Source organism: Convolutriloba macropyga, chromosome 2 (genome assembly GCF_964194025.1).
Source record: "Convolutriloba macropyga chromosome 2, txConMacr16.3, whole genome shotgun sequence".
In the NCBI taxonomy this organism is placed as follows: domain Eukaryota; kingdom Metazoa; phylum Xenacoelomorpha; order Acoela; family Convolutidae; genus Convolutriloba; species Convolutriloba macropyga.
Window position 1 is genome coordinate 11,330,999 of NC_134469.1, and position 12,533 is coordinate 11,343,531.

Consider the following 12,533-nt stretch of genomic DNA (forward strand, 5'->3'; position numbering starts at 1 on the left):
AATAAAAGTCAATTTCAAAGTGAGGAAGTCATTTTTGAGAGTGAGGTAAGTCAAGCGTGACCAAAAATTTAATCACGCGAATGAACCAAAAAAACTCACTCCACTAAAGCAAAAAATGACGTCACACATGCAGTTCAGTTGAAATTGCATGAACGAATGAACAGAAAGTGGCTGTGACGTCATATGGTCGTAACAAAAATCATGACGACGAAATAAAAAACATAGCCGGAAGAATTCCGGAAGCGACTCGAAGCATCAAAAAATTACAGACAACCCTAATTGCAGCTGAAACCATAACTTTTTATATTAAATCATTAACTCATTACCTCCTCAGGTCTGATCTCACAATTGGTGAAATTTAACCCACTGTCACCACGAGAGACAAAATGCAACAAAATTTAATATTAGTGAAAACGTTTGGTAACGTTAAAAAAAGTCGAAAATAATGAAGATGGTCAAATTACGGACCGGCTGAAAAAGCTGACAGTGCTATCAATTGTCCTCAAATAATTCATGATTCTTTTATCAAAAAGATCGCGAAAGTAAACGGCAGAAAACAATCTTAGAAACTAGGCCGAATTTTTCAAAAAAGAATGGTTAAATTTAAAAATTAAAAAACCACCACAATTACATCTCTAATCACTGCAATTAAGACAAAAACAACATATACTTCTTCCTTTATGTATATATTCTAGACAACATGATTTCTTACTGAATCAAAAATTAAATTAATCATAGAAAAGACAAGCAAAAGAATAATAATCAAAGGCCAAAAATCGTTTTAAAGTAATACCAAGGCTGGAAGAAAAATGCAATAAATAGTAATAAGTGGAAAATTTGGAAAAGGTTTTTTAGCAAATTCTCAGTACTGCCTTAAGTTGAATGAAAACATTTGCAAACCAAAGAAATCAAAAAAATCTAAGAGAAAGCTGAAATGATTCAAATTTTAACAACTGAAAAAATCAATATAACGAATATAAATGAAGGTGCTAGGACAAAGCCAGAACGATACAAACAAGAATGTGATGAATATGGACACAATGTAAGGAAAACCGTAACAAAAAGACTAATTCTTGATTTCTGAAAGTTAGAAAAGTTATTGTTTGTTACAAACAATCAAAAAAAGCGAATACATTTCATTGTTCAGCATTCGAGACATTGAAACGACAACGAGACAAAGATCCATCCCCTGAACAAAACACAAAAAAAGAAAAAGCAGAAATCAAACAAACAAAATATTAAAACATTTTGCAGAATAAAATGTTCAATAATTTTTTGAGACTGCATTTGTGATAAAAAGTAACTGTTTTTCAAAAACTTAAAGCCAAAAAATGAATGCCAAAAACAGATTATTATTGAAGTCTCCCATATTGCAAAAAAAAGACTATTTCTAGTAATTAAATTCAAATTACAAAAAAAAACCAGAAAAATTGGGAAAAAAATACTAAAATCGGATTAGCATATGTACAATTTTATAAACACAAAATTACATCCAGGTAGAAAGAGGCGTTGAGTATTTGAATTGTCAAAGGAAAGTTGCTACGTTAACTGATTTTTGACAAAAACACAGCTGAAAGATCCAAAATTGAAGAAATTACTAGAAAAAAATTCAAAAACTAAATAAAAAATCAAGAAATATGTGCCAATTTTGAACTTCAAACGAATTTTCAGGCTCTCCAAAACACTGCACTGTGTTTTAATTTCCGAGGTTTACAATTCAATACAGCATCGAATAAAAATCAATACAACAAAAAACCAAATTAAAAGCAAAAAACTGGGCCCCTTAGACGAAAAAACGGCTAAAAACGGATATCTATATGTGCCATTCAGTCAAAAACTACTTTTAAAAGTCAAAAAGTCATTCACTAAACGCAGCGCATGATCAAAAAACTTCTCTCGCTCAGAAAAAATTAGTTCACAAGGCAATTTCACTCACTTTCGCTTTTAGGTCAAAAAAAAACATAGCCGGAAGAATTCCGGAAGCGATTCGAAGCGTCAGAACTTCACAAACAAAACCTTAATTGCAACGGAAGCCACTACCTTTTGTATTAAACCGTTAACTCACTACCTCTCCAGGTCTGCTCTAAAAATTGGTGAAACTTAAACCACTGTCAACAAGAGAAACAAAATGCAGCAAAATTTAATTTATTGAAAACGTTTGGTAACGTTAAAAAACAAAAGATAATTAAGGTGGTCAAAAACCTGATAGTCTGAAAAAACTGACAAGGTTATCAATAGCCCTCAAATAATTCATGATTCTAACCTGAAAAAAATCGCGAAAGCAAACGGCAGATAAAAATCTTAGAATCTAAGTTGATTCTTCAGAAAATGGAAAGCTCAAATTTAAGAATCAGAAAACACCTATAATTACACCTCTAATCACTGCAATTAGGACAAAAAAACAACACACACCTGTTTTCTTGTACATAAGCTAGACAACATGATTTCATACTAAGTCAAAAATAAAATTGATCTTATAAAAGACATAAGCAGCAGAATATTCTAAGGCAAAAAATCGTTTTCATTATTACCGAGGCCGGAAGATAACTGCAGTACTTAGTCATAAGTGGAAGTTTTGAAAAAAGCTTGCTATCAAACTTTCAGTACTGCCTTATGTTGAATGAAACTAATTGCAAACCAAAGAAATGACGAAAATCTAAAAAAAAGCTGAAATCATTAATTTTTTACAACTCAAAAAATCAATATAGCGGAAATAAATGCAGGTGCCAGCACAAAACTAGAATGATACCAACTAGAATGTAAATATGGGCACAATGTAAGGAACACCGTAACAAAGACATTCTTGATTTTTGAAACTTAAAAATCAATTTAGAAAATTCAAGAAAAACGAATACATTTCATTGTTCAGCATTCGAGACATAGAAAAGATAACTAGTCATCCGATACAAAGATCTATCTTCCTGAAGAGGACAAAAATAAGAAAAAGCAGAATTCATAAACACGACAGATTGACACATTTTGCAAAAAAATGATCAAAGAACTTTTAAGTTAAGACTGCATTTATGAAAAAGTTTTAACTGTTTTTTCAAAACTTAACGCCAAACAGGGATTGATTTTTTATTGAAACGAAATTAAAATCCCTCACGTTGCACAAAAAAAAACTATTTCTAGCAATTACAACTAAAAGACAAACGAAAAACTGACGAAAATCGGAAAAAAACAACCAAAATCGGATTAGCATATGTACAATTTTATGAAACAAAACTATATCGAGGTAGAAAGAGGCGTTGAGTATAAGAATTATCAAAGAGAAGTTGCCATATTAACTGATTTTTGACAAAAAGACGGTTAAAAGATCCAAAAATGAATAAATTAATATAAAAAAATTCAAAATTTAACTAACAAATCAAGAATTATGTGCCAATTTTCAACTTGAAACGCATTTTCAGGCTCTGCAAAACACAGTGGTATCCATTTCCGAGGTTGACATTTCAATATAGTATCGAATAAAATTTATTTCCACAAGAACCCAAATTAAAAGCAAAAAAATTGGGCCACTTAGACGAAAAAACGGCTAAAAACGGTCATCTATATGTGCAATTCAGTCAAAAACTACTTTTCAACGTCAAAAAGTCATTCACTAAACGAAGCGCATGATCAAAAAACTTCTCTCGCTTAGCGAAAATCTGTTCACTAAGACAGCTTTTCTCACTTTCGCTTTTAGGTCAAAATGCCGCGTGAAAAAATCTACTTCCTGTAAAAAAAAACCGAGAGAAAACCAATACTCGTCTTCGAGTCGTAAAAAAACCAAGAGAAGGGCAATAATAGTCCCAGCTATCGCTGTGCGGCTATTAAAAAATCTTGTAAAAGTTTTAAATAATACATCCTCGATATAATTTGTATCGAAGATCTATTCTCACTAAAGCCGAAGTCTATGAAATACTTTAAATTAAATATATCTTGTTTATGTACAAAAAATTCTGTTGAATTGAACGAAGGAGAGTTCGGGCAAAAATTTATAGAGGATTTAAATAATTTTGGGAAGCAAGTAATGAATACAAAATTCTTTCGGATAAGTTATAAACTTTTTAATTGAATGGCTTTGGGAATTGATGTAGACGAATAGAACAAAGACTTCAAAGTTCGTTGAGACCAGGTAAAAATTCACAATGTCCTGTTTAACCTTCCGCTCGAAGTGTCAGTAGAAACGCGAGTGTGTACATTGTAGATCCCAACATGTATAGAACGCCCAAAATTAAGTCTATCTGTCTCACGCCGATCCGTGGAACTATTTTCGAACAAAGTTTGCTAAACAGGTTCAACATGAAGCGAAAGCTACTTTTCTTGTCGTCAGTTTCAGTTACCGCAACTCGTTCCATAAATTTTGGGGAATCCTCTTTTTTGTTTTCTTCTAATTCTATTTGTTCATTAGGTAATCGAGGATTGTTCAGAGATTGTTCATTCGGGTTACGCAATTTATTCACGTGTGATGGTCCTTGATTTACATTCAAGGAAACCGTCGCAGTAATCAGCGATAATCCTGACAGAAATATGGACACGAGGAAGTAGTTGCAGAGATCTGGGATGGTTTTGGATGTCTCGGGGACGAAGTCGATGACGATGATCAAGTTGACACAGAGTGCGAGGGTGACAGTGACTCCGAACCCGATCCTGTCTCCCATGTCGCATGGGATGAAGAATGTGAGTCCACTGAGGAACAGCAGGATAGAGTTCGGCAGGATGATGTTCCGGATGTAGAAGGAAAACATCCTCTCATAAGTCAGTTTGAAGATTATTGAACTGTACGTTCCAGTCCTGTACGTAGATTCGACCCGCTCACACGACGTCTCTAAAATATGTAGGCGAATATCCATTGAGTTATGATTCAGTTTTAACTAGCTGGCCCGCAAAGGTTTTACAAGTATCATCTTTTAAAAACATAGGTTGTAAGAAAAATAAGAAAATAAAAAAGAAAGAAAGAAAAAGTGAATAAACGAAATACTGTAGGGGAGAAAACTCGAAACAAAGAAGAACGACAGAAATAGTGAAAAACAGAAAGAGCAAAAAAAGCGTGGTGAAATAAAAATGAGTGAAAGAAGGAACGGCAGACAAGATTGCCTGAAAACTATCAATAACCCATTTTTGAGCCAAGAATTTGAAAGCCAGTTTCGGCATCGATTTAGACTCGAATATACACTTGGCTTAACAGCCATAGATCCTATCCCTTACTCTATCAATGCCTACTGGTTTTGTCTATTGCATTTTCCACTTCAGAAAACTTTTGGTCAGTGCTTTTTTTTGGCCACTTGTTTTTGCTATACGGCAGATTAGCAGTTTAAATATGGTTGTACAGTTTAAATATCACGTAGAAGGAACTCTTCAGAAACCTTAGCGGTGTTAGCCAGCCAAAAACAAATTTGTGTTTTATGTATACAGTTTGTCCCATAAACTTGCAACGCTATTGAATGTTTCGAAGACCAAAGTTAAAACCCAAAAAAGCAAAAATCAGAATTTTGTTGTTCGCTATTCATACGTGCACTTTCGTTGCAACTTCATATGGCTTACTATGGGTAACTAAACAGAGAATTTCAAGCTTTGATGTACCGTACCAAAGCATGAAACCTTTTCTTGAACTTTTTTCATAAAATCTATGCGAAGAAACTAGTACACATTACTTTAATGATTATGGTTTGATTGGCCTAATGAGAATTTTCACCAGCAGTCGTGAATAATACATAACAATAATAAGACGCAAAATTATCAATTATAGATGATTATAAACTTTTTCCAAATATTTTTTTAAAATTTTAATCAAAATCGATAGAAATACAATCGTTATCAAATCAAATTTTTTCAATAACTAACTTGTCCAACTATTGAACACTGTTGACTCTGAGCACCGCGACAACAGCATTTAAACAAATTTTGAAAAGAAAATAATTTTTGAAATCCCAACAGTTATATAGTGTTATTTTTTGCGTTTTGCTGTTAAAAATACTTTATTCAAAAAAAAAGTTCTACTGTTTCAATTGTTGCACCATTCATTGAGCCAGAACAGTTTTCCTGAGGCGAACATTGTCGTAATACTTTGCCAAGCAAACAGTTTTTGTAAAAAATGAAACTTTGTTTAGGTTTACTTTCTGCATAGGCGAATCCTCCGGCCAGATATTGCTTTTATCTATGCTTTTTCTCCCTTCTTAAGATGTCTATTGAGCACTCCTGTCTGGTGTTCAGGTAAAACAAAAACAGGAGAGAGAACTAACAGTTAGTTTATAAAAGAGAATTAGCAGTTTGAAGAGCGTTACTTTTGTGCTTAGAGGGAGAAGAAATTTCCAGAATATTTTTCATAATGCAAAAAAGCGCGCAAATTTTTTCGGAAGTTCTGATGTTTTCTGTTTCATTATCTAAATTCTAGTAAAAAGAGCAGAATTAAAAACAAAAAATACTCTAGAAGCGCTCAGTCACCAATAAATAAGTTATAACCACTAATCTAAAAAAATGTAGATTTGCTAAATGGATGCTTAAATGATAACTTCATGTTTCTCACGTTCAGGTGATTTAAGCACCATTTTCATTTTCGCAGACAATTTGAGCAGAGTCACAAAAAGCGATGACACAAAGAAAAGAAGAGTTTACCTTTGAGCAACCACTGATTATGATGGGTGTAGGTGAAAAGATCCAGCGAATCAGATTTACAATGAATATCCACCTCATTTGCTGTGAACTGCCAAGATCCCAACTGAATTTCACATTTTTGAGTATCAAACGGAAACGCAGTCACGTCCATCATGCAAATGGTTTCCATGGAAACTGGAACTAGCCACGTAACTTCTCCAAGATACGTCACCGAAATCGGCACTGTTGAGTCGTGTTTGTTTCCATCATAAACACCTATGTCCTTGAAAGAGAGCAAATCTGGCATCCAAATACTTTTCTGGGAAACCCGAATTGTGTGAACGCCTCCGAAGTCTTCAGGGTTCCACTGCAAGAATTCGTCGGTCCAGTAAACTCTTTGCCAGAGGAGATTTGAGATCGTTTCCTGCTTCACGTCGAAATTAATCATTTGGTACAAAGCAGCACCGTATGTAACGTCGAGAACTGCTGAATGGTTTTGAACGGGTCGAACTAACCGGCTGTAACTTTTAAACAAGTTTTGAAGAACTTCGTATTCGGGTGAACCAAATCCCGACGATTGATCAAAAAATACGGCTACGACCGCATGAAGAAACATAAAACGAAAATCGGGACAAACCATTCTGTCGGATACAAAGAACTGATTAAAAATTCAAGCAAACTAAAGTAAACAAAAACAAACGTGAACAATCAAAGTATTCGCCTTGGGGTAAGTTTACTTTTATGAAACATAAATTAAAGCCTGAATTAAACATAAAAAATAGTCTGTTTTGTTGATAAAATGATTGCTTTGGTTGTTTTTGTTTTCACCTGCATGAAAGACACAAAAATCAGCAAGAAAAAAAATGTTCTCTTTTTTGGATATTTATTATTTTCGTCTCTTTTGATTACATCTATACTTTATAATTTTCTATATTAAAAATTAACTGATTTTGTGTATCTGTTAACTTTTTCAGTTTTTTTAGATGTTTTTACAAATGCCACGCTATAGGGCAACTTGACCTCTAAGGAGACGTTTTAGACTTAGCATTGAACTGCCATTTCACGGCTGCCAGTATAACCATACGTATTAGCCATCAGTACGCACCAGGTTTAGTAAATACTCTGATTAGCGCCATTTGATTTAGTAGATCATTGCGAGTTGCTCGTCTTTCAATCACAGCCCCCCCCCCCCCCCCCAATCACCTCTTTACCACTCATCCCAGGAGAACAATAATTCATCACCCCTCCCGCTCCCACATAGAAGTCTAGTATGGGATATAAATGTGGATTCAAAATTTATTTATTTTTTCTTTCTGATTTTAAAGAATCTCTAAGCGATTAGAATTTGACTTGTTCAATATTTATTACTTACTGCCTAGCATGCTATAGTGATAGCGTACAGAATAAAACAAGGGTGCAAAATTGACATTGATTTAAGTGGCTTGAGCTCAATTACCTAAAAACATTTTTGACGGGTTCAGTATTCCTAAGATTTCGGCTCACTGAAAGCGCCAATCTGCCACTCGGTCATTTATTCTTTTGTTCCATAGTGGGCGCCCGGACCGAACTCCAAGTCTATATCAGTACTGTTCAAGTCTTATTTCGTTTCCCAGTTGGACAAGTCTAAATACAAGTCTTACAAGTCTAACAATTCTTGACCAAGACATGGGTAACACTTGCAAGTTGATTCCCAAGTCAAAACCGACTTTTCAAAAAATTTCAAGTGAAATTTTGAATTGCAAAAAAATTCGCAACGTGCCACGATTTTCGCATTACTTTTTGGCCACTTTCCCGGGGTGTCATGAAACAATGCCGGGGGCATACCAAACTGTATGTTAGCACCCTGGGGGGTCTATTCAGCACAAATTGTGGGAAAATCTGATTTTGTTGCTAGCAAAAAAGTGGAGCAACTTGCATCAATTTTGGATTTTTCCCGTTGGCATATAAATTCATAAGACAGTTTAAAAATGATATCAATTGTCTACTGGGTTTAATATAACAAGATCTGAAGATGAACTTTTCTGTGTAGCGTCCGTTTCTTTGTTTTGCTTGTGACAAATATCAAGAATTCCTAAGACGTATAAAATTCAGGATGTGTCATTAAAAACGGCTGCTTAAACAATTAATCGGAGGCATTATCTTGATTAAAACGAGTGTCATAAGTAGCCAGAATCATTTTTGGCAGAGCGTGCTTCCAATTAGTAGGTGCTGAGTTTTCGGGTATTGAAACTAACCGATTTATTGTGTTTTTGTCGCCACCTGAACTGAATCGATTCAATCGTGGTGCTGCTGCTATCAGCCCTCAATTGTTTTGTTCAATTTTTTGGTGATCACAGCTAAACAGAAACCTGCTAATTCTGCTCGATATAATGTATTTCTCCATATCAACCAACTGTTATGAGCTGATTAGTTTTTTGCAGATATGACTTAGTTTTAAGGGTTAATTCTTTTTTATAGGCTCTTCTATAGACACTATTGCAGCCATGGCCACAATTGACTCCTCTTTGAAAACTTTCAGCTAATCTGTCTGTTAGTTTTGGCAATCGGACAAATGGCAATCTGAAAGCCAGTTTCAACTTCTTGATTGTTGCATTTAGTTACTGACTGATACCAGCTGTGTGTCTTTGTTCTATGTTTTCTTTTCGTGTAATGCTTTTATGTCTGATAACGAGTGAGGGCAAGATAAAACGCATTGGCAAAAAACTGCGGTCGCTGATGAAATGTTGAATGAAATCTATCAAGATATTTGTTAGAATCATTACAAACAAACAGAAAATACTTACTGTCGCTTAGTGTTGCATCCTGGAGTGTAGTATACAGAGATGATATGGTTTGTTGGTATTTCGATAGAATGTATCTTGGGTGCTTATCTCGGATAATAAAACTGGAAGTTTTTCACTTCGCCGGTCGTTTGTAATCTTATTTGTATCAAGAGATCTTTCCTTTATCCGGGGCCGTGTTGTGCTATCCTAATCTGATATATTGTACTTATGTGAGCGGTGCATTATCACTATCAATGGGTCATCTTAGCCAACAATGATCAAGAACTTGAAACGAGTTGCCACTGAAGACCATTGTTTTGAGATAACTGGATACCTATTGCCAAAGGAGTACAAGAACCGTCGTTTGTTCTGTAATTTCTTTTTGCTATTTTTTCGTGCAAGACACCCCTTAAAGCAATCTTTTTTCTCTCGAGCTCTTATTTACTGGCTGTTGTTTTGGTTCGTTAAAGCTCTATATTAATGCATTAGCCTAATTGGCAACTCTCCTGCGCAGGTTGCAATGTTTCATGAGAACAATTTTTCAAAAAATGATAATTGCTGCCTTGAACATTTTTTCACAAATAATTGCATATGTTTTCACGTTTTCTGCATTAGAGGTGCAATGATTTCTGCCTCAAATCCTTCAGTTTCCAAGAAAACTCAGTTATGTAATATCATTATTTTGTTTCACACCCTAAATTGTCATCTTTCTGAGTTGACAAAAAATAAAAATTTCACTTGCTCCGTATGAAGATGCAATTGCTAATCAGAGGGAAGTGCAGTTTTTGGTCTCAAAATGAGTACCTGTTCCATTAGAGTTATAAAAAAAACTAGATGCCTTCTAAGAGATTCCGATTACACTGAGGCGCCAAAATAATATATCTTTTAACATAAATTCTTCATATTGTGTGAAAGCAGCCAGCCGCCTATAAAGATTTTAATTCAGCGCATTTGTTACATAAATTTCAGAAAATTTTCCGACCCGGGATCCGAGAAGTATTTCTGTTAAAATTGAGAAAGAAAAATCTTTTTTGTGATGTACCAAAAATACTTCTCGGTTCGGGGACTGAAAAATTTCAGAACTTTATGTAAGAAATGCGCTGAAGGGCGCGGAATTTTCAAAATTTTCAACTAATAATGCACTGCAATGCACTGAAGCCTCCTACAACTGTTTTCTGATTGCGGAGTAAAAATTGTTTTTCAATTTTGACAGCTAACATATTTGACTTCCAGAATTTTTATTCCCGACTTCGAGTTGTTTGAATTTGTTCAAAATACAGCTAATTTTTGTGGAATTGTGTTTATAAAGTCAAGTACAGATACAAATTCTTTGTAAAAAGTTTTAAAATATAATCGCAAAAAATAATTATTGGGTCGTTCGCATTATACCCCCCCCCCATTATGGTATACCGCCCTCACCCCATTATGGTATAATTACCACGATGGGGGGTTATAATATTTGGCCGCTAAGCTGGAGGCGGGTTTGTTGCTATAATGGGAAAGACCCGATTTGTTCAACCGGAGTAAACTGATCAATAGAGCTATAACTCTAAACTGAACATAGTTATGAATAGATAATACCTTTTCCCGCCTTTATTTTATTAGAAGGAGGTTCAAAATATAATTTATATTGGAGCAGATATCTTCAGTGGTTTGAACGTTTTTGAGAACATTTCATTTGGAAAAATTTCAGAAATCTGATTCTTAGGGACTTGGATGCTTCATTTTATTCTGGAAGCCTTCAATAAAACATCCTGGAAACAATTTTAGCTGGCTGCTTTTTGAATTGGTGGTCTCGCTTTGAAAATTGACAAACTTTTTTTTTGCTTATTTCAAAAAATATACAAAAAATTATTACCCTGCCACTGTATTTCTGACTTAATTGTCAAATGTTAAAGTTTTTCTTTGTTTTCTTTGGTTTATCAGGAATTATATTCTCTTGTATATATTTAGGTTTCTGTTTCAAAACAACAAACAAAGCATTTGAGACAACTCAATAAATTTTATTTCTTATTGCTTTCATCACGCTCTTCTTTAAACAGATGAGCTTGCACTTTCTTCGGCCTGATAAAAAATACCTTCTCCTTCGGCCTTTAAATATAACCTTCGCTGTTTTATTTATATATTTACATTTAATTGTTTTTCAGGGTTGCATCAGAATTTAGAGAAATGTATGAGTTCACTATTTATTGTACAAACGCTTCCAAAATCAAAAGGATCGTTTCATAGTTTCACGGATCGAGGAGCCACCGTTAAAAAATGCTAAAAGATGTAAGATTTGCGGTGAATTTGAATAAAAAGTGAAAGATTTCCGCTCAATGCGATGAATGCTGTAAAAAAATTAAGCATTGAAAATTTTTTTCCAACGCTTAAGCGGTTGAGAGTTTTTTCACCGCTATCAGCAGAATGCAGCAGAAAAAAATTTTCAGCACTACCAGGAAGCGGTGAAAAAAATTTCAGCTCTACCAGAATGCAGTAAAAAAATGTTTTTCACCGCTAAAAATCACAAATCTTACAAAAATTCACCGCATTCAACGTTAAAAGATGCGGGCGCTTTTTTCACCGCTATTCACTGCTAATCCTACATTGTTTTTTTACCAAACCTGGATCGGGGTGAAATTTGTTAACTTGCAGAAGCAAATAACGTATCGCGAAGAATCTGAAATTTTAAATACAAAACAATACCAAAACCACACAGAAAATTTCGGCGCTTTATTTTCCACTATAGCATTGTTTTTCTTCGAGAATTTTTTTTAAAAAATGGAAAATTGTACATGCGAACGGATGCAGTTTTTCAAGAGTTTTGCGAACGTACCACTTTTGACCGAACGTATCGATTTGGGAATGTATTGATCGGCTAAAACACTGAACAAGAAAAAAATTCTTGCATAATGGTCTTGACTAATAATAAAACAATAGTTCATGTACTCAATGAACAGGTTATAACCTATTCAATGAGTGCATGAACTATTGTTCCATTAATTCGTCAAGACCCTTATGGAAGAATGTTTTTTCTTGTTGAGTGTTTTAACCGACCAATGCATTCCCAAATCAATACGTTTGTTCAAAAGCGGTACGTTCACAAAACTGTTGAAAAACTGCAGCAATTCGCATGTACATTTTTCCTTTTTTTAATTCTCGAAGAGAAAACAAGGCTACAAATGGTTGAAAATTGTACATTGTTTTTACATTTCC

General features: G+C 34.3%; 1 protein-coding gene across 1 annotated transcript; it reads right to left on the minus strand.

The window, feature by feature from the left end:
* Positions 1–4,075: 4,075 nt before the first annotated feature.
* LOC142335126 (acetylcholine receptor subunit alpha-like) lies at positions 4,076–7,210 on the minus strand. The gene is made up of 2 exons (XM_075383486.1): positions 6,598–7,210; positions 4,076–4,810 (listed from the first exon to the last, which is right to left on the minus strand). Exons 1-2 carry the CDS (start codon positions 7,190–7,192, stop codon positions 4,140–4,142), a joined length of 1,266 nt encoding a protein of 421 aa, XP_075239601.1. The 5' UTR covers positions 7,193–7,210; the 3' UTR covers positions 4,076–4,139.
* Positions 7,211–12,533: the final 5,323 nt, after the last annotated feature.